The sequence below is a fragment of the Balaenoptera musculus genome, chromosome 9 (assembly GCF_009873245.2).
Source record: "Balaenoptera musculus isolate JJ_BM4_2016_0621 chromosome 9, mBalMus1.pri.v3, whole genome shotgun sequence".
NCBI classification, from domain to species: Eukaryota; Metazoa; Chordata; class Mammalia; order Artiodactyla; family Balaenopteridae; genus Balaenoptera; species Balaenoptera musculus.
The window spans coordinates 105,459,232-105,480,436 of NC_045793.1; the positions used below are offsets into that span (position 1 = coordinate 105,459,232).

The 21,205-nt window shown below is 48.3% G+C and overlaps 1 protein-coding gene across 5 annotated transcripts in view; it reads right to left on the bottom strand.

Annotated features, from left to right (window-relative positions):
* Positions 1-7,376: 7,376 nt before the first annotated feature.
* IKZF1 (IKAROS family zinc finger 1) overlaps positions 7,377-21,205 on the bottom strand; it is an 88,110-nt gene continuing 74,281 nt past the window's right edge. For 3 of the 5 annotated variants that reach the window (XM_036864569.1, XM_036864566.1, XM_036864567.1), the window contains 3 exons: positions 18,620-18,745; positions 15,711-15,845; positions 7,377-8,656 (listed from right to left, as the gene is read on the bottom strand). In XM_036864569.1, coding sequence (XP_036720464.1) covers positions 7,947-8,656; positions 15,711-15,845; positions 18,620-18,745 — 971 coding nt within the window. In that variant the 3' untranslated portion in view covers positions 7,377-7,946. The remainder of the gene's footprint in view (positions 8,657-15,710; positions 15,846-18,619; positions 18,746-21,205) is intronic. The other 2 variants (XM_036864570.1, XM_036864568.1) reach the window with 1 other exon arrangement.

Sequence of the window (21,205 nt, forward strand, 5' to 3'; positions counted from 1 at the left end):
AGGCCTGAGGCCCGTGCTGCAGGGAGTCCCCATTTCCCCTCTGCCAGCATCTCGGGTCCCAGCCGTCCTCCGCCCATCCTTGCCTCTTGAACCCACCTGCCCGACCTGCCACACGTCACTGCCAGAGTCCTGGACACGCAGCCTCCTCCTCATCTCAGCTGCTTTATTGCACCTGCTTTTTGGCCTCTCCTTCATAGAGGAGACCCAGGTGCTGGACTCAGTGGGCTTTCCTTCTGTCTGGAACGATCGCCCTCTTCCCTCTGCAGTTCCAAAGCGTCTCCCACCCACCCACCTGGCTCTCCCCTCAGGCACCTTCCTGTGTCCGTCCCGCTTTCCTCGCTGTTGTCCACATGACTCTCAAACTCTGACCTGTCTTCACAGCTGACCTACTCTTGTCATCCAATGGCTTCAATTAAACAAAACCGAGCTTCCTTCCCCAATCCCTCTGCCCAGCCCCCCTACTAACTGTTCATATAGGACTGAAGACTTGGGGTCAATGCCTCATGATTCCTTCATGTGCAGTCGCTTTAATCATCTTCAGTAGATGATTATGCACACGTTTATTGACCTCCGTCTCAGTCTGTGAGCTGCTATAACAAAATGCCAAAGACTGAATGGTTTATAAACAACAGCAATTTATTTCCCCCAGTTCTGGAAGCTGGACGTCTGAGATCAGGGTCGGGTGAGGACCCCCTCCCGGGTGGCAGACTTCTCACTGTGTCCTCACATTCGAAAGGATGAGGGAGCTCCTTGAAGCCTCTTTATAAGGGTGCTAATCCCATCACAAGGGCATCACCCATATGACCTCATCACCCGCCAAAGGTCCACATTCAAATACCATCACCTTCGGGGGCATAGGATTTCTGCATCTGAATTCTGGGGGGACACAAACATTCAGACAATAGCAAGCACCTACTATGTGCCAGGTACTCTTCTTGACACCGAGGATATGACAGTAAATTACAAAAAATTGTCCCTGTTCCTGGAGATTGCATTCCAGTGGCAGAGATTCATGTCCTCCCCTCTCTGCTCTGCTCCAGCCCCGCTGCTGTACAGGTTACAGCCGTGTCTCTCCTGCCAGGACTGCTGCCTGGCCCTCCCATCGCTCTCCCTGGTTCCCACTACATCACTCTCATCTCTGTCTCCAGTGGCTCACCTGCACCTGCTTCTCTACCTTTCCACACTTGTCTGGCTGCAGGAACTGAGCTTGCTTTCTGCTGCTTTCCTGGGGTCTGCTGCCTGCAGGATGTGGGCTCTGGTCCCCCTCCCCTTTCTTGCAGGGTAGGGGCTGAGCCTCTTCAGGGTGTGCCAGAGTTTAAATCCTGCCTGCATCCAGAAGAGCAAGTCGGCCTGAGGTTTGCAAGCCCGCTGTGGTCCCTGCACTGAAGCCGTGTCCTCTAATCTAGGTTTTTATGGGTAGCACGGATAGGGTTTTGACTTCCTACTCTCTGACTCTCTTGTCTATATCTGAGTTGTTTCAAACATAAGAGGGGGAAGAGAGAGACATTATTAATTTTTAATAATTATTAATTTTTATTAATAATTATTAATTTTCTTCCTCTGTCAAAAAAGAGGGGGGTGGTTGAGCTGGAGGAGAGGGTTAAGGCTGTACCTGCCTTGAGCGGGGAGAGGGCTGGGGGGAGTCAGCTTATCCGGACTTGGGGAGCTGGTCCCACACCTGGTGGGTGGGCTCCACGCAGACCTCCAGCTCCAGAATGGTCAGGAGTGGGTCTCTGGAAACTGCATTTTAAAGAACCAGCCAGGTGATTCTGAGCTGCCTTTGAGAACCAGGGTCATGGGGGATTTTTGGAAGCCCTGGGGCCTGGGGAAGGTGGCGTGGTTTAGGGAGTCCAGAGGCAGCCTTGAGCCAGGAACTGGGAATTTGGGTTAATGATGGAAGAGGCCAATGGGAGGACGGCAGCCTGGCTGTGAGGCAGAATTGTTATTCCAGGAGCCAAGGGAATCCATTTCCCCCTCGTTCCTGGGTTCTCTGGGGAAAGGCAGAGAAGATCGATGCTACATAGGCAGCACTCGGGCTCCACCCCTGCTCAACAGCTGTGCCAGGGTTGCTGCTCTGGGTTCTGGTGGCAGAGAAAGGCCAGCGGGGTTCAGAGCGATGCCCTGGGATTTGGAGGAATATTGAACTCCTGTGTCAGTGGTCTGAGAACTTCTTCCGAATGTTCAACAGATTGCCCAGCTCCTAGATGTCTGTTTGGAGCTCTGCTCTGTGTTTGGAGTTGAGAGGTGGCCATATGAAAAAAACAAGACTTCTGGCAGTGTCCAAGGGATCCTGTTCCTTGAGAATGCACGTGCTTTTAATGAGAATGCACAACCTCACCAAGGAGTCACAGAACCACCAAGACGTTTTATTTTGATAGCAAATCGGACCAATTAATTGGAAATGGGATCAGAAATCTTTGGCATCTGAACCCCGAATTCTGAGGTTTAGCTCCCCAGATTTCACACTAATATTTAAAATATAGCACAGCACTCATCAGGGCTAGAACTGGACTGCAGACGAGCAGCTGTTTCCAGGGGGTGGGGGTGGGATGATAAACCGCGTGCAGGAGACCTCCAGGGCTGCCCCAGGGGGATCGTCAGAGAGGGAGCTGTCCAGCACGCGCCGGGCTGTTCCAGGTGCGCTGGGAACAGTGTCAGGTGTGAGAGCTGCGTCCATACCTTGCTTCCTCCACTCAGCTTCTTCCGGGCCCTCCGTGCCAGCCACCGGCTCTTCGAACCTTGCTGCGTCCACCTGGAATCAGGTGCGGTCCTCCTGGGGCCAAGCAGGCAGACCGAGGCTGACTCCGCTCCCTCCCAGGTGTGGAGGTGAAACGCTCTGGTCCTCACCGTCACCCCAAGAAGGGGACACCCTCCAGGTCAGGCTCCCCAGAGCGGGGCCCACCGGGTTGGGCGCATGGAGTGGATATACCACTGACTCATCACAAGTTCTCAGGGGCCCGGAGGAAGGTTAATGGGAACGATGGTTTAGAGCATCAGAAAGACATGCTGAGAATAATCATTCTTAGGAGGACTCAAATAGAATAAAAGGTAGTGAAAACCAAGAAATGAAGTCTCGTCTTGCTAGTGGCTCTTGAAGTGGGTGTTTGAAAGCTCACCCTCACTCGTCACCACGTCCCGGGATCCAGGACAGATGCCCCACCCCCACCCCCCATGCTCAGTTGACGGGCACCAGGGAGGCTGGAGAGAGGAGGGCAGGCATCTGCTCTCCTCAGATCCCTTCCGCACACACTCGTTAAGCTTTGTAAGATGTACACAAACTCGCCCAGGGTCCTCACTCTCACTGTCAAACCCCACACTTTTGAGTCACTTTTTCTCCTTAGGTTGAGCCTAGGTCACTTCTGAGTTAATGCAGGCATTCTTTATTTTTTGGACCTGTGATCACTGAGGAATGACAGGACATAGCTGTGAAACGGTGGGATGGATCTGGCAATGGGTGTGTCATCACGTCTCTGTAAGCCACACGCTCTTTCAGAACTCACGCGCTCTTTCAGTGCTGTAACCTAAGGAGGCATTCACCATGGGAGCTTCCTTTGAAGGATGCTGCCTCAGCCAACACCACTTATGAAAAGCCCCTGATGCCAGAGCCTGATGTGAAACAGTACAGTCTATGGATTTCATTAAAGTTTCGCCCCATTTGGGTCAAACGTTGGACCATGGAAACTTGGTCACTTCACCTTGTTTAGTAGATCTGAACCCATAGGATCTCTGGCTAGTTGTCCAAAAGGGCCAGAGGGTTTTCACCACCGAGAGTGTCTGCAGCAGTGCGGGTCTGCGGCAGAGCTGGAGCGCCCCTGCCCTAAGTGTGCAGCTCTGCAGGGAGAGTGCCACCGGGCGGTCACTGCGGTCGGTCACTGCCTCTGGGCTCCCCGGGCCACGGGCCTGCTGCTCGCGGCATTAAGCACTGCACTACGAAGAGCCAGGGATGTATGTCTTGTTGCTCACGACTTCTACCTACCCTCAGACCCACAAGTGCCCTAAGTCCAGCACAGCTGGGCCCGGGGGGCAGAGGGTGTCAGTCTGCTGAAGTGAACTGATGCACCGGCAGCAACGTCGTATGCAGATGCTCACATATGATCCCAACTGGTATTGAACCCGCCCCCAAGCCCACCTCTGTCTCCTCCGACCCGGAGCGGGTCTGCAGCCGGCGGCAGCTCTGCAGGACCTTCTCTCAGACTAGCGTGGGCTTCACAGGATAGGGCAGACAGAGTATTGGTTGCATTTATTTGTTCTATCACTACAGAGGAAGCATTTCAAAATGTGTACAAAAGGATACTCTATTCCTCCAGGGGTACACCCCTTGTTCACAGCAAAACAGAAATAATTTAACATCGTCATAGAGGCAGATTGGAAATACAACTGCATTTTCCCATTTACAATCCTGTACATGTAACTGCCAGAATGGCAGCCGAACACCTAAAGCTGCGTTAGATACAAACAAATTGAACCCTGAACAGTCATCACACACAACATTGTAAAAAAGTATATTAGAAAGTATTGGAAACAAGATTGCATATTCATATCTGGTTACATGGGTTCACAGTGAATGCTATGGCACCAACAGCCTGTGTGCTTTTTTTTTTCTTCTGATGTCTGTATATCTTAAATAACTCTAATTTTGGTTCATTTTAAAGTAAAACACACACACACACACACACACACACATACACACACACACACACTGAACTGAAGGAGCGGGATCTGGGTTTTGAGTAGTGGTGACCCTTCATTATTGCTGGAACTTAAGAAGTGCAAGAGAGAGAAATACATTTGCTTCATGACTTGTCTACAGCAGTTCATTCCATCTCGCTTTTGTTTCGGCAAGAAGATGACACTCTAAGAGTCACAATCAAAACAAAACAAGAAAAAAGCACAAAAATAGAAAAGAAAGAAAAAGAACTCACATCTCCATAACAGGTAGCTGTCTTTCTCAGTGAAGATTCTGAGATTTCATTCTGCGGTTGATTCTGAATTGGAAGTGAAACGTGCGGGTATCTGAAGCACTGGGTGCTGGGACATGCCCTTGGGCAATAAAGCAATGGTAACACAATTCTTTTTAGTGACACTTCAACTAGGACAAGCCCATGCTTTAAGGTACGTGATGCAGGAGGACCTGGGTAAGGAGCAGGCATCCAGGTGTTTCGCGTGGAGGGAAGCTGGGTGACAGGGAGGGGCAGGAACGCCAAACAGGGATTTCTCCTTGTGATCAACGAATCCTCCTGCTACTGGTGCCCCTCCTTTGGTTGATATTTATTTGCAATGCAACGAGAGTGCACGAAACCTAGTGCGTCCATGACGGTCCCCGAGACACACACTCACACCATCAAACAGCAGAACAAACCACAGAACAAAAGGGAGTGAGATCATGCAAAATCCTACTTTTACCAGCTAGGAGGAAAACGTTAACAGCTTTCGGTACAGAACATGGCCGCTTTTCAAACATAATTTAATTATTCGTTGACATTATATGAAACCTTACTTTAAATACAATAGTTTGAAAGAAAAATGGTGTTACAATAGAAAACCACAACAAAAGGTGTGTAAATAAACAGTTATATTGGCTATAAAAGGCAGAGAGAGGGAGGGGAAAGCCCTGGAGAAAAGAACTCCTGTAGCCACTATTTACAGTGGTGGGTCCAGCTCTGTTTGAAGTCACAGGGAAAAATAACTCCGTTCAGCCAATGGACCCTGTGGGGCTGGATGGGAAAGAACAGGGCAGGTGAACTTGGCCTACAAACTGGACATCTAAGCAGTCTCTCACCTTGAATACATATGTTCTTGGGGATGAGGTGGATCTGTCTCTGTATCTGCAGATGGAACTAACACTGCCCACAGCCCAGAGTCTCCCTCTGCCCCCTCACCCAGCGCATCAGTGTGTCACTGCCCAAATTATTACAGCTTTGTCTACGTTCAGGTTCAAGATGTCATGCGGTTCTGTAAGCAAAGAACCCCACGCCTCAAGGATGCTGGGACGCCATCCTCTCCAGAAAACTCAAATGCACCTGAGAGGGTATGTTTCTGAAGACTGAAGAGGGATAATTCGTTGATAGAATTTATCATGAATCCAAAGGAACAGGAGTCAGGCTCCAGACTGCTGACGGGGAACATTCTTGCAGGGCCTCCAGACCCTTGAAGGCCCTTCCAGACCCTTTGGAAGGCCTCCAGACCCTTGACTGGTTTAGAATTCGTTTAGAGCAGTGTTCTTCACTAGGGGCAACTCTTGTTCCCCAGGGAACATTTCTGGTAGTCAACTCGGGGTCTTACGGGCATCTATCGGGTAGTGACCAGGGATTCTGTTAGCCTATGATGCCCAGGGGAATCCCCTGCAACAGAGTATCCAGCCCCAAATGTCAAGAGAGCTGAGCCCAAGAACTCAGGATTTAGAGGAAATGCAGAGGTGCTTGTGCACAATTTTTCCTGTTTCTTCATGGTCACCTTGGACATTTTTGGCGATGACAAACACTGGAGACATTTGAAACTGTACGCCCTTCCTGCTAGATGGTTGAGATGGGTGTCCTTAATGATAGCATTACCTTCCTGGTTGGGATTAGAACCCATGGACACCTTCGTGGAGCTTCACAGAGCACCTCTGGGGCCACCTGCCTCTGTCCTGTTGGACCTCGAGTTCTGGTCACGAGATGGTCCCCAGTCAGACGGGTGCGTCCTGCCTACGTGGATGCAGGGTGCAGCTCTGTCCTTACAGGAGAGAGTTTCAGATGGTTGGAGAGTTTAGTTTCAAACAAATAGGTGTTGTGTGTAAGCAGCATCTCCCGGACTTCACCTGTCAAACTTCCTTGAACTAAAAATGAAGGGTCATTCTGAATCCTTCTTTTACGGATTTTAAAATGAGAATAATATACACAGCGAGCAGGGTAAGAAATGTACTGACGGTAAGAAATCCAGGCCTGGGGCTGCAAACAAAACATTAAATGAGGTCTAGGACGGGCCTTCTGCAGGGAAAATAGCCTTCTGGTCATTGGTAGAACCCAGCAGGGAAGGAGTACAGAACCAAAGAAATGAGTGTGGAATTTAGAATAAAATTTTGGTTTCTGGGGGATTTTATTATCTGAACGTTTCAAAAGGAATTAAGGTTCAAATTTCAGGACTGGTGTTAAAAATGTAGTGATAGATTTTGGGGGGGGGCCTTAAAAGTACCGGTATGAGGGAGCAGAGGACAGTAGTCCCAGGTGCCCCAGGGGAATAGGAGGACAGTAGTCCCAGGTGCCCCAGGGGAATAGGAGTTCATCCCATGTACCAACAGGCCTCGGAAGGCTTAGCTGTGGGCTGAGCAATCTCACGGTCTGGAAATCGAGAATGAATCCAAAGGCTCTCCCATCCCTCCCTCCCTCCGCCCAATGGTCACTTTTCCCCAACAACGTGCAGAACTTGACTTAGAATCATATCTTTGTTTAGAACCTGTGGCCTGTCTGCCCTGGATGCACGCAGCTTCCGGCCCTGCTGTAGCGGCACCTCACCCCCAGGGTCAGCTCACGACCGCAGCTCAGGGGCTGCGCCCACGGCTCCTGGCACCTCGGAAACCCCATCTGGGGCATGAATCCCGTGCTTAGCACGGAACCAGCTCATTCCTTCCGGGGCTTCTGCCTGTTTTTATAAAATTCTCTCCGAAAATGACCCATCATTTGGAGGACAGCAATTTCTAGGAAGCAACAGGGGAGGGGACTTCAGCCAGCGGTCTACAGAATTGTCTAGTAAGGGAGCATTTCGGGGGCTCCGAATGGAACCCAGCATCTAACAAGAAAAACTTCTTGTTTTCAAAAGCCAACCAACTCAGAACAAAACGAAACACGACCTAGAGGTCAAAGCACAGCAGTCGGTCCATCCCGGCTGCCCGCGCAGGGGCTGGCGCGGGTCCTGGAGGCTCTTCCTGGGGGCGGGGCGCGGTCCGCGGGCGGGGGTCGGGGGGTGCTTTAGCTCATGTGGAAGCGGTGCTCCCCCCGTGTGATGTGGGACGAGAACTCGTAGCGGTCCTGGCTGTGGTAGCCGCACATGTTACACTCGAAGGGATCTCGGAAGCCGTGGCAGCCCATGTGGATGGTGTACATGACGTGGTCCAGGAAGAGCACGCGACAGTGTTCGCACCTGTACACCTTGAGGGGCTCCCCGCTCGTGCCGATCACGCGCAGCGCGTCCGCGGGGCCCTCGGAGGCCGCGCGCAGCACGTCGTAGGCCGCGTGCTCCTCCTTGATGGACAGGCCGTTGCGCGCGTGAGGGTTGAAGTGGTTGGTCAGGTAGATGAGGCCGCCCCGCTGCTCCTCCGTGTTGCTTTCGGTGTCCGTGGAGTCTTGGCAGCTGTTGCTCGGCGACGCCTCGCGCTCGGAGGACGCGGACTTGGCCTTGGAGAGCAGCAGCAGGTTCTCCACGGCGCCGTCCTGGGCCGAGTGGTTGGAGCGCGCGGGGCCCTCGGCGTGGGGCTTGTGGAGGTGGTACATGGGGCTGAGCACCGGGACCACCTCGGAGCTGCCCGGGGGCGTCTGCACCAGGGGGCGCAGCGACTCGGCCCCCAGGTAGCTGATGGCGTTGTTGATGGCCTGGTCCATCACGTGCGTCTGCATCATCTCGTTCTCCTTCTCGTAGCCGGCGCTGCCGTCGTAGGGCAGGTCCGACAGGCACTTGTCCCCTGTGGGAAGCGGGGGACAGTCAGAGAGGCCCGGGTTCCCTCCGCACCCGGCGGCAAGAGCTGACATCTACACCTGCGGGGGCACCTCCAACATAGGGGAGAGCTGACACATCTCTGCCTGCGGGGCACCTGGCACGGGGCTCTGCCCCGGGTCGGCGTTTAAACCAACTTGTCTGGACAGATCAGTAAATGAGTAGGGCAACCAAGGATGGTGTGCCAATTTAAACAGCATATATTCAAACGGAGGAAACCAACACTTGTGTCTTTTACTCCGGATGTTATAAACGTTTTTATATTTAACATTAATATTTAAATGATGAATTTTCAATATACTGTTCTAAGAAATTTACCATGGCTGCTTAATTTATCAAATTTATTTAATTAAAACATAATTATATGATTACAACAATATGCAATGTACTTATTTAAAATAATATTCTCTCATATGTTTTAAATTCCTATCTTTAATACTCTAGAATAAGGCTTAATCAAAAATACGAAAACTGTATATTCTTTACAGTGAAATGGTATCAGTCTTGTCAGTAGCACAAAGCTGGCTCTGACTTGCGTGAGAGTGAAAAGCATCATCAGACGGCCGGCCTCCACATCCTGCCTGGCCTCCAATTCCACTCTCGCCTCTCAGCTCTTAACAGCACCGAGCCTGTGCTGCAGAGTCACGTGGTGGAGAGCCGGGAGCAAAGCGAGGAGGCCCCAGGGGTGACATTTACTTGTCCTTTCAAACAATTACTGAGCATGAACGATGCCCGAGGAATTGGTGTCAAGGACTTGTCAGCAAGCTTAGCCTCAAGAAACTTAAGATCTAATACCACGGTTTGTAGAAGGCGGCGAGCTCGCTTCCCCTGGAAAGGGGAAATTTGAGAAAAGATCTGACTTCTTGTAATTAACTTTCGAGTATAAATTTTCACAATGAAATAAAATGAATATACTTGAAGATACACCTTCTCGATATACTGGTTCTAAGCTCAGTAGGAAACCATGGCTTCATTAGCAAATTCATTAATGAACTGTCTGCCCTCATTGTCAGGGCTATTGATTCACTTGACTTTCAGCGGTGGTTAATTAGTTAATAAGTCACAGGACGAGAGGCCATCCACAGGCAGGTCTGAATTGTTTACGTTTCGCCCCTCGCTCTGTTTCCTTCCTTCTCGCAACACATTTCCACCAAGCGTCCACCCTGGAGCAGACAGGAGGGATGGAATGGCGAACAAGTAACAGTGGTCCCCATCCTCAGCAGCCCACGGGGGAGGCAGACGTTAACACGTGATCACATGCAGTGCATCCCTGTCCGAGAAGTTGCATGAAAGAAAAGGAAGGCTTGCTACGGGGACCTCATGACGCTTTCTAGTATGATGAGGCATATTCCTGACAGTTATCAATGGTCACAGATTTTTTTAAGGATTATTAATAAGTCTAGGAAGTACGGAGCAGTTTATCCTTCTGTTGCTAAGAGCTAGCTGCAGACCATGAAGTGTGTCCCACAGGGGGAGCAGCAAGAGGATACTGAGAGGAGAGGGAGACTGGAGCCTTGAAGGGATGGGTGAAGGTGGCCGGAGCCCTGGGCGGATCAGTAGGCTGGGTAAACCCCGCAGAGACTGTGTCTGAAGGAAGACAGAAAGGTCTGAAGGAAGGAAGCACCCTTCTCGGTCACTGGCAGGAGGCAAAGGTGAGGAGTGCCTTCCGGCTGCCCAAGGGTCCAGGTTACAGCTGATGGTGGCTGGTGAGGCTGGTGACAGCAAGGATCCCCACACCTCCCACACGGATACCTGACATCACGGTCTGCAGCTAGTTCTTAGCAACGAAAGGATAAACTGCTCCACAGTTCGTAGACTTATTAATAATCCTTAAAAAGGTCTGTAACCTTCGATAACTGTCCAGGAGTGTGCCCCATCATACTAGAAAACATCATTAGGTCCCACTTCTTGCTTTGTTAGGGATGTGTATCATACAGCAGTCTGGCTCTCATTCATTCAAATCTGCTGGTGGTCAGGAGTGACACATGCCCTGACAACAGTACAATGTGACCCTTGGATGACACAAAGAAACTTGTCAGTGGACTGCCACGCCCTCTGCAGAACTGGAACAGAATGGAATTTCTACGTAAGTTGGGTGGCAGGGATCACAGAAGTGGTGTTTCTCCCCATTTAAGGTTAGAAGTAATTGAGTAGCATTACAGAAACTACGTGATTTTTTTTTCCTGTTTTTTGTGTCGAGGTGCCAAGTGTCTGGTTACATTAACCTCAGAGGAGAAGGAGTCCCTTCTGGCTGGTATCTCAGTCTATCCCTCCACCAAACCCCAGCAGGGAGGGGAGGGGAGTGGACTTCACGGACAATTCTGATACATATAAAAGTGCTTACAGCTCCACCAAAAATGGTGCTTTCCCACCTAATCATCCTGTTTCTCCCAAAGTCATGGTTCTGTGGTTTCCTAAGCAACCATTGAAATCTGTTGTTTTTAAAACTGGGAATCAACAACAAAAGGATGTAGGAAAAAAAAACCCCAACATATATTTCAGACTCACGTGGCATATTGAAACCACCCACAGAATTTCTCTTCCCTAATATTCCACAAAGTGAGAAAATCCCACAACATTCACTTTGGCAATATGCTAAAGAAAGGTACATAGTCTAATGAAATACATGTTTATAAAAAATCAAGGACCAAGGAAAGAAAATTCTGGCATGAGATACATGGCAAAGCTTGGCTGTTGATCTCACTTACAAAAACCTTAAGTATGAATCAACAAAATCTTCAGCATTTTCCCTAATATCCTCATATCCATAGAGAATCAATTCAAATAGGTGTCTTTTTCCACTTCTGATCAAAAAGCAGTTAAAACCTCTGCTAATGAGACCAGGTGACCCTGGCCAAGTGAGCAGTGAGGCTGGTTCTCTGGAAGGGAGACAGGAGTTAAGTCCTCAATGCTGTACACTGGGAGGAAACAACCCAAAGGACCAGGGCAGCCCCCTGTGGGAAATACTCCCCAACCAGGTACAGTACAGTGATAACTGGTTTAGGGCATTTAACCAGGTCTCAGAATGAGGGAGAGAGGGCAGAGAGGAGCTCTTTTAACAAAGACTGCACTTTGCCTCACCTGAACTCCCCCAACCCCATCCTTGGCATTCTTTCAGGATTGAGAAAAGTCAATAGCTCTCACAGGAAAAAAAAAAAAAAAATCTCAGATACAATAGGAAGAATGTAGACATGTCAATCAAACTCTATCAGCCCAAGCTGAATAAGCAAGATGAAAAGAAAAGGTCATGGTTACTGTAAAGATATTTTCTAGCAAGACAAGGGAAGAAAGGAAGTAAAACACAGACCACTAAGCCCATCCTAGGGAAAAGCTTAATTCAAGGAAGAGAAGTAATGTCTCATAATTGCTTTGTGACACGGATTCAATTAAAAAAGATACTGAAACATGGCAGGCTAAAACAACAGAATAAGATGAAAACAGAGATTTTAGATCTCAGGAAACAAAATGAGGTCCAAATAGTATTATTACAGAATTAATACATGGATTAGAAACATCAAGTAATAGAACATAAACCACTAAAAATGGAATTACTGACACAGTGGAAAAACACAAGATAATAACAGTGAATAAATGTGAAAAAGCCAAAAAAATAAACTTAGAGAAATGCTAACAGATATGGAAGACAAACTCTCTAACATAAGGACACCTGGTATCTCTGAATAGAGATCACAGCAGATGAAACAAAATGTATATTTATAAAAAAGAGTATTTCCAAGAAATAAAAGAGAAAAGAAGGGAATCCCCAGATTAAAATGTCAGGAAATTTTTATTCAGAATGCAAAAACACCAAGACATATCCCAGCTAGGGTATTTAACTTTTAGGTTAAAGAAAAAACACTTCAGGCATTCAGAGAGAAAATGGAAATCTTGCCTTCAGTCATGATGGCAAGATCTAAAAAGTTCTCAGGGGAAAAAAATGAGCGACCAACATCACATACTCGTCAGCATGCTCTTCAAGTAGAAAGGCAGCAGGCAGACCTCCTCAAACACAAAACAATTATGAAAACAGAATACCTACAGAAGCTTCTTGAAAAGAGTGGCATGTAAAGTTCAATCAATTAAGAGATCACTCTAAATAAATAGAAATAGTAGTAGAAGGGCTGGGTCTGAGGCTCTCTTGAGTGCAAACTCGGAGCTCTTTCAACCCCACCAATACCCTGCCAGCTTGTACGGTAACAGCTGCATTCCTACACACTCTTTCTGAATTTATGTACAAGATAGACCACTTCTAGAGGTTAGAGGTCCATCTCCTTTTTAATTTTAGAGATGGAGAAACCACAAGTTAGGAGTGGTTGATGAAAACCCCATCAAGTTGACATGAGGGTAAGGTAGTCACCTGGGGGCCAGAAAAGGCATTATTTTAGAAATAAATTGCCAATCACCAAACTCTTGGGGAAACACCTGACAGAACACACAGCCAGTTCTGAGCCCTTTTTTCCAATCTCCACTCTGCCATCCTTGTCCTACTGTCTACTGTCGTTCCCCCCCGGACCCTGCCACTTCTCCTGTGCTGTCCACCTCTCCCCAGGGACTTCTTTTTACCTTAGCTTTGCTTGATCAGACAGAGGGGTTCTGGTTTTGTTTGTTTATTTATTTATTTATTTATTTTAATGCAAAAGCATCTAAATCTCAATACAACACCTAAATTGTGGTCTCACCTGCGATGGCTACTGCGGAGTTTCACAGATAGTTATTTGAAGTCTCCGTAAGCTGCAGGGGCTGAAACGCCCATTTATAAAGCCCTTGGCATCCCTCACTTTCCTCACCTGAAGGAGGAAGTGGTACCCAGCTCCCCAGGGCCCGTGACTGTCAACAGTTCTCGGGCACACTTGCTGCTCCATCTCTCCTGGTCACCGCCCCCAAGACCCCTCCACATGAGGCCTCCAGGGAGGAGCCGAGGGACCCCAGGCTCACCTCCACCCGGTGCTACCTGAAATCTCACCCCCAGCAGTCAGTCCTCCGCGTCACGTCACCCCCCCTCTGCTCAGGAAACATGAGGCCTCCCCCGCGCAACAGTCTAAAGGCTCAGGTTTGTGTGGGCGACTCCCCAGACCGCGTCTCCAGCGGGTGGTTTGCAAAAGTGTTTTTTAACTGAATCCTTCCTCCCCCCACCCCTCCCAACCCCCAGCCTATGACAAGCCTCTACTTAAAACCCGATCAAAATGGAGCCTGTTTTAAGTGTCAGAGAGAGGATGGAGCCCAAGAACTTGGCCTCCTGTTGGTCCTGCCCTCCTCCTGCAGGACAGCAGCTGCCCCAGGTCTCACTGACCACTAACCCCGTGCTGGACCCACGCCCTCTCCCAACACACGTTTCCCAGGCTCCCACGGGACGTCACTCAGAAAGTCCTTGAAAACGAGCAGATCAAACCCAGACTCTATCTTTTCCCAGAACCTGTCAATGGCACATGTGTCACCATGACTCATGATTTCCATCCCCCAGTCCAGGCACAGCCTCCATACCTCCCTCCTTCCACCACAGCCCCACCGTCCTCGCATTTCCAGTCAATCTTTGGCACTCGAGCTCTCTATTTTCCAAGATGTGGTTCCAATCAAAAACACGCCAATGCTTTCTTCTCCCTACTGCATTGAGGCTACATTTCTCACCTTGGCATTCCAAGGCCATTCACCTGTGGCCAGAGCTGACTCAGGCTTTACTGTTAAGGCTTCCCTGAGGGTCCGTGAGTCAACCCGGGATGCGCCCTGCTTGTCGGACGTGTCCACACGTCACCCTCCAGCCCCCAACCAGCATCACCATTTCTCTGTATTTGTATCCATCTGCCTAGAACCCTCCTCCATTCTTCCACTGTCAAAGATGTGTTGAAATCCTCTTCCTCCCTCTCAGTGACAGGTCACTGTCAGCTTCACAAGCTTTTACTGATCCTCTTCCCTGGATGTGACCCTCCCCCCTGGTAGTCCTCCCTGGACATGACCCTCCCTCCCTGGTCCTCTTCCCTGGACACGACCTTCCCTCCCTGGTCCTCTTCCCTGGACGTGACCCTCCCTCCCTGGTCCTCTTCCTTGGACGTGACCCTCCCTCCCTGGTCCTCTTCCCTGGACGTGACCCTCCCTCCCTGGTCCTCTTCCCTAGTCATGACCCTCCCCCCCATGATCCTCCTCCCTGGACGTGACCCTCCCCTCCCAATCCTCTTCCCTGGACATGACCCTCCCCCCCCAGTCCTCTTCCCTGGACGTGACCCTCTCCTCTATGTTCCTCTTTCTACATTATGTTCATGATATCATCTTCACATTGAGGGCTTCTAAATGTTCTCACTTCCTTGGTGTTAATCTATGTTCATAAAACCCTGTGAGATACGCAAAGAGTGGAACCAAGGCTGGAGAGTCTGACTAATTTTGCCAAGGTGACAGTGTGGCTGTGAACTGACACCCTGAGGCTGGGTCCCCAGCCCAGAGCCCTTCCTCCCTCCCGCCTGCCCAGGTGTCATCCTTCTTGAACTTCCAGTGTCTGGGCTGGATGATGGCTACACTGGACGACAACCTCCTAGGGAAAGGGCTGCCCCACCCTTAAAGCACCTGGCACAGGTAGAGAGTCAAAGGTATCTCCTTGCTGGGCACCTGGCAGGCCAGTTGCCCTGCAATTCTGCCCTTTTAGCCTTCAAAGTAGCCCATGTGGGGAGTATTATGAGCTTCCTCTGAAAAATGAGCACCTGAGGCTCAGAGAGGCTGCTCTCCGGGCCATGCGCCCCCTGCCCTGTGCTCACTGACAGGCCACCCCCAATGGACACAGAGCGTCCACAGGCAGATCTCACCGAGCGCCCCAGACGCTGCAGAACCACCTCTAAGGACAACTCCTGGGAGAAGATCTGTTATTTTTAAGAAGCCTATTGGAAAACCATTCTGAGATATCTGAGAAATGTTAAGCTTGCCAATGTTTGCTTTTTAAAAAATGAGCTATGTTTTCCTTTCTTCTACCCTCAACTAATCACCATCTAAAGCACCCGCGTGGTTGTTCTTTTAAGAGACAGGAAACATTTAACTCTTACCAACAAATTTCTGAGGCATAGAGCTCTTACGTTTGGCGACGTTACTTGCTAGTCTGTCCAGCACGAGCGAGCGCTCCGATCCCATCTTGCACAGGTCTTCTGCCATTTCACTGTGATTAGTTTCTTCTTTAATGACTAAAGTCAAAGACAGTTAGAAAGACCAGTTTAGAAATACTTACGGTGAAAGGATTCAGTCTCATCATCCAGTGTTAAATATGACATGTGTTAAGCGCCTACAAGAGCCAGGATCTTCACGGAGATTATTTCTAATCTTCCTAGCAACGCTGCCAGCCAGATGGACGCTGACCAGAGCCGCCTGCTAATGACACCTGCCTTATCCCCCAAGACCAGGGAATAAGCGCCACCACTGTCCCTAGAAGCTGAACTGTGATTAAGTAATTGTGTCCCTTTGACAAGTCCTCTTAACTTTTCAAATACACCCCAATCCACTAACTCAATCCTGACAGCAGCCCTCCTGAGAGTCAAAGAACTCTCAGCTAGAAATGATCTAAGGGTCGGACTCTGCCACAGTGAACAGAGGTGCAGGAGAAACCTGGCCACAAAGATGCTGCAGCCAATCCTGGCAACGTGGGAATGAACTCAGAGCTCCTGGACCCTGAACGCAGCAAACCAGAAAATCAAAAAACATGCACTGTAGGAAATCTAGAAATTGTGGAGGTGAATGTCGATCTAGGAAGTGTTTCTAGCCAACCTGTGCTTTTCTATGTCATCCCTTTCTTTCCATAATTGAAGACACAGCTTTGTATCCTGCATAACCATCCGTGTTCTAGTTTTTATGGTTGGATTTTTGGAAATATCGCTCTTTCATCCCCCTGCAATTTCTCCTAAGCTATAAGAAGCTAAAAATGCAAACTGATTGTCTTCCAAATGGCTCATCAATTCTTCCCACACCGATTCTGAAAAGTCCATTGAAATCCCACAGTTCTGTGCTTCTTCCTTTTTCAGATGGGACAGGCTGATTGATCACAGGGTCTCTGGAAGGTTTATCCATTTCTACTATTGATTTGTCTGTCTATTCTTCAAAGAGGTTCAGATGACAGCTATATTTGAATACAGCATTAGACATTACTCTTCTTTTTAAAAAATGCCGTTTCCCTCATTTACTTTTCCAGATACACTTTATGACATTCCAATAAGATTGACACACCAATTTCATGCTAAAACCATGCCGTGATCCCAGAGGACACACGTGCAGTGTCCAGGCCTCTCTCCCTGTGACTCCTCCATGTTTTCTGGCCCCAATATTGTTTGCTAGCTTTCTTCATCACGGACTGCACATGACCTACTAAGATTATTTCTAAGCATTTTATGCCTTCATTGTTTCATGATGAATGCCACTTTGAAAAAATATATTTCAAATTGGTTATTATTGCTGGTAAATGTAATTTTTTAGCCTTGGAAATGTGGGTTTCTTATTAAATGGGCAAACGTAACAGCCCACACCCTGATTTATAGGAGGGGTACCCATAAAATCCGTAGAATTCAATTGCACTGGTAGTATTTTTGATCTATCAAGCTAATATGCTTCCCAATGTGTCCATCCTTCTCTGTAAAGCTGGGCCCGTGGCCTGTCCAGGGTGCCTACAGCACCTCAAGCTGGGTTTCCTCTCTGCCAGGCCATGGGGCCTCCTGAGACCCTCAGAGACAGCACAGTGAGGGGCCATGAGCCCGGAGCTCCCAGACCACTGACTCTTCTGCCATTTGATGCATTTCTCTCTAAGCTTGTAACACAATCTGTGCACCTAAGGCTCAAGGGAACCTCATGTTTTCCACAAAGACATCAGGAAATTATGACAGATGACCAAAAAGCCTTTTCCTAAATAAAATCATATTCAGAAAAATTAAATCTTTGCTACATCTCATAAGCTAGGCTTTGTCTGTACCTAAGCCCAAAGAATGGCTCCAACCTAAGGGGATGGAGAGGGGAGAGCCTGCTTAAGGGTCCATCTGAGTGCTCATGGGGGCTGGTCCTGCGGGGCCCGGGAGGGACGGGTGATGAGAAATGCACAGAGGGTACAGGTCAACGAGCCCAGAACGGCGAGACCCCCACCCACTGCCTGCCCGAGACCCGGTGTAGCCTTGCAGGACTTGCACTGGCTTTTATGGACCCTCAACCAGCACTAACTCCTCACGAGAAGCCGTCTCATCTGAGTACAGGACAGAAAGCCATCATGAAGGATCCCAAACCACCTGATCACCAAAGGGAATCACTTTGCATCTTAGGACTAAATGGGTCCACACTCTCTCTGTTTACATCTTTCACTTTACATTATCTCAGATCAGAGCCAAATGTTATCTCGAGATGCCATACACAGCGAAGCATCAGAGCACATGAGGAAAAAAAGCAAGCTTCCCTTGAAACCTATGACAGCTGTAAGACTACAGACAGTCAGGGTCTTCCAATCATCCCACGTTCCAGGCAGGTGCTGACACTGATGAATGAAAACACTGCCTGAAAGCTCTTATTTGATCCACTTCATGAAAAAATCATTTTTAAAACCAGATTTCACATCTTATTTTGATGACTAAGCACAAAGAAGCAATCGATACTCCAGGTTAAAAAAAACAAAACAAAACACCAAAAACCAGAAAGAAAAAACCCCAGACTTTCAAGGGTCACTACGATCTTAGAAGCTTCCCCAGATTTCGAGAGGAAGGGGTTTCAAGGTCACGTGCTCCCTGGTAAGAGGAGGTCTTGGAAAGCTGGGAAGCACAGGGTACTCCTAGTGAGAGTTCAGCGGCCAAAAACGTCCCTCCATCCCAGCCGTGGTGGCTCCCGGGCCTGTGCTCTGGTCCAGCTGCATCCCAGCGGGCAGGGGGCCCTCCTTCCCCCCAGCTGGGGAAGGAGGGGGAGCCAAGGCCAGGCAGCCTGTGCCCTCGGCGCTTACCTGGGTACAGTGTGCCTGGAAGGCCCATGCTTTGCAAGTAGTTGTGGCAGCGCTCTTTGTGTTCCTCTAAAGAGCTTCGCTGTTTATAGCTTCGGCCACAATATCCACATTTGTGAGGTTTACCAACTGCAGGAGACACAATGGAGTTCAAGACCCCGATTAAATAGCGGCCATACGTGTCATGGGAAGGCATGCAATACACTCTTTACCGAAAAGGCAAAAAAACCCTCTGCTCTTGAGGGCTAAAAGCATTAAGGGCTCCGTCGAGTTGACTGAATTTAAAGACGTGAATGCCTAGGGGTTTCCTGATTGTATCAAGAACTCCTATCACCTTTTTTTCATTTTAACTTGTTCACTGCCTAACAAATTCTCTTCTACTTAAATCACAAAGTCTGAACTTTAACTGGAGGAAACCAGCCACTGCAGTGTTATAACAGGGATGCCTGACAACAGGGCAGAGATGTGAGGAAGGCCCGAGCTGGCTGGATAATATACAGACTCAGCTCCAAAGTTGGCCTCTTCTCCATGGCCACACCATGGGCCAGGTCCGGAGAGACAGTGGCGCCAGGTCTAATGCAACGAAAGTGAATTCAACTCCTAGACTAGTGTGAAACAAATACCTTGAGGTCTCTAAGACACCACAGTGGATAAATAGACTTTAATGAAATGAGCATTTTGTTTCCAAAGTGTATTTTCTTGTTCTAACCTGGAAAAGCTCTGTTTTCTCCCCAAAGACCTTTAGGGATGGCATGGCTTCTAGATCAGCCCTGTCCAACAGAATTTACTATGAAGAAGGAAATGTTCTCCACCTGTTCTGTCCAATATGGCAGCCACCAGCCACACGTGTCTACTGAGCATTCGAAGTATGGCTCGCGCCACTAAGAACAGAAGTTTGAATTCTGTTTAACTAATTAAAATTAAAATATGGCTCGTGGCTACTCTATTGAGCAGTGCACTTCTATACAGAGTTTAGTTCTTCCTGAATTTTATTGAGTGGTATTTTAGGAAAAGAAGACTAGCACAAGTTCATATCATGCCTAAGTTTAAAGATTTTAATAGCATTTTAGGAGATAAAATGGATAAAGGATCTTCTATTATTTATACACTACAAATTTCCATCCTAAAGCCAGAACATTTTAGTTCCTTCTCATATTGTTAGATTTCACATATTTGAGAGTATTATGTCAAAATCAACGCCATCCAAATAGGAAAGTTTGCTGAAACGGCTTAACCAAATCTTGTATTGGTTAAATCTCTTCCTTAGGTGAACAGAAGCTATGGTTTAAGAAGACTAAGATGAAAACCAAAATTTGACTTCTGGAACATTTACTAGAGGGAAAAAGGGATCTTTTTTTATCTGGAGAAAGTGTGGTATCCCTAACATCAGAGAAACAACATTGACATACACAATGTTGCCTAAAACTGCACGTTTTATTGAGTATGGCCTTTAGAAACTAATAGCATATAGATAACCCACTCAATGTCTTTTTCTGGAAAAGCTACAGCTTTAGCAAATTTCCATACATATAGCCTGGTGTCTGAATACCCATTTCTGTCTGAATATATGATTGATTTTAACTCTGGAACATAAGAAGTTCATGAAAGCAACTGAGCGAAAGTATATCTTGAAGTGTAGTCCACTATTCTGCAGGAAAGAAGGTCTCTAGCCAAGCTTGCAATTTCCAAAGAAAGCAGAGAAGAAGGGAGGGGGACCCTTCCTCACCCTTCCAGACTACCCAAGCCCCTCTTATCAGTATGGGACAAATCCTATAGCTGGAATCTCAGGCCACCACTGGTTGCCAGGGAAAGCTACCAGGTTGATGGTGGTTTTTAGCGGAATGGGGGTGTGGCCATTTCACAATGGACTAGAACGTGACCATATCTGGATTTGCAGACAAAGGCTGAAGTCCTCATTTCATTCTAGTGAAATCATCTTGTAGAACCTAAGTCACTGTTTTTTTTTTTTCTTTTTTTTGCAGGAGTTGTGTGTCTTTGGCCCTTTCCGATGGCAGAATCACCAGCAGCCCTGGATCAATGATGGTTTTCTCACTACAGTTTTGTCTACTCGCTCATCGGTGGATCCCTAATGGAAACAAACCGTGCAGTGAATCCCTAATAGAAATAAACTGTCCAAAGTCTACCACTGTTGTATATAATCAGCCATACTTGGAGCAGGATACCATCATGACTCAAATGAAAAAAGCAGGCGTGGAGCCAGAATAAGCTAAAATACTGCACTCGATATTTCTAACTTCACCATAGAACTGACACGCAGGAGAGACTTCTGTTGCCAATCACAGTGGCCCAGGGATGACCACAGTATGGTTGGTGTCAAGCAAAGGCTGAGCCTCTGTGTTTTCCACCAAAGGGGATATTGTGCACCCTACAACTCTAACGCAGCGTTACTGCTAACTGTGGTGATGTCACCTTGACTCCACATGAAGGCCACCTGTGAAGTGTCTCTGCCCTAGACCCCCTGGTAGGCTCTGCACACAGACGGTGTCACTGTCACATCTGAAGCCTGCAGAGACGCTGCAAACCTCCACCGCTGGGGGGACGACACACGTGCTTCTTATTATCCACACG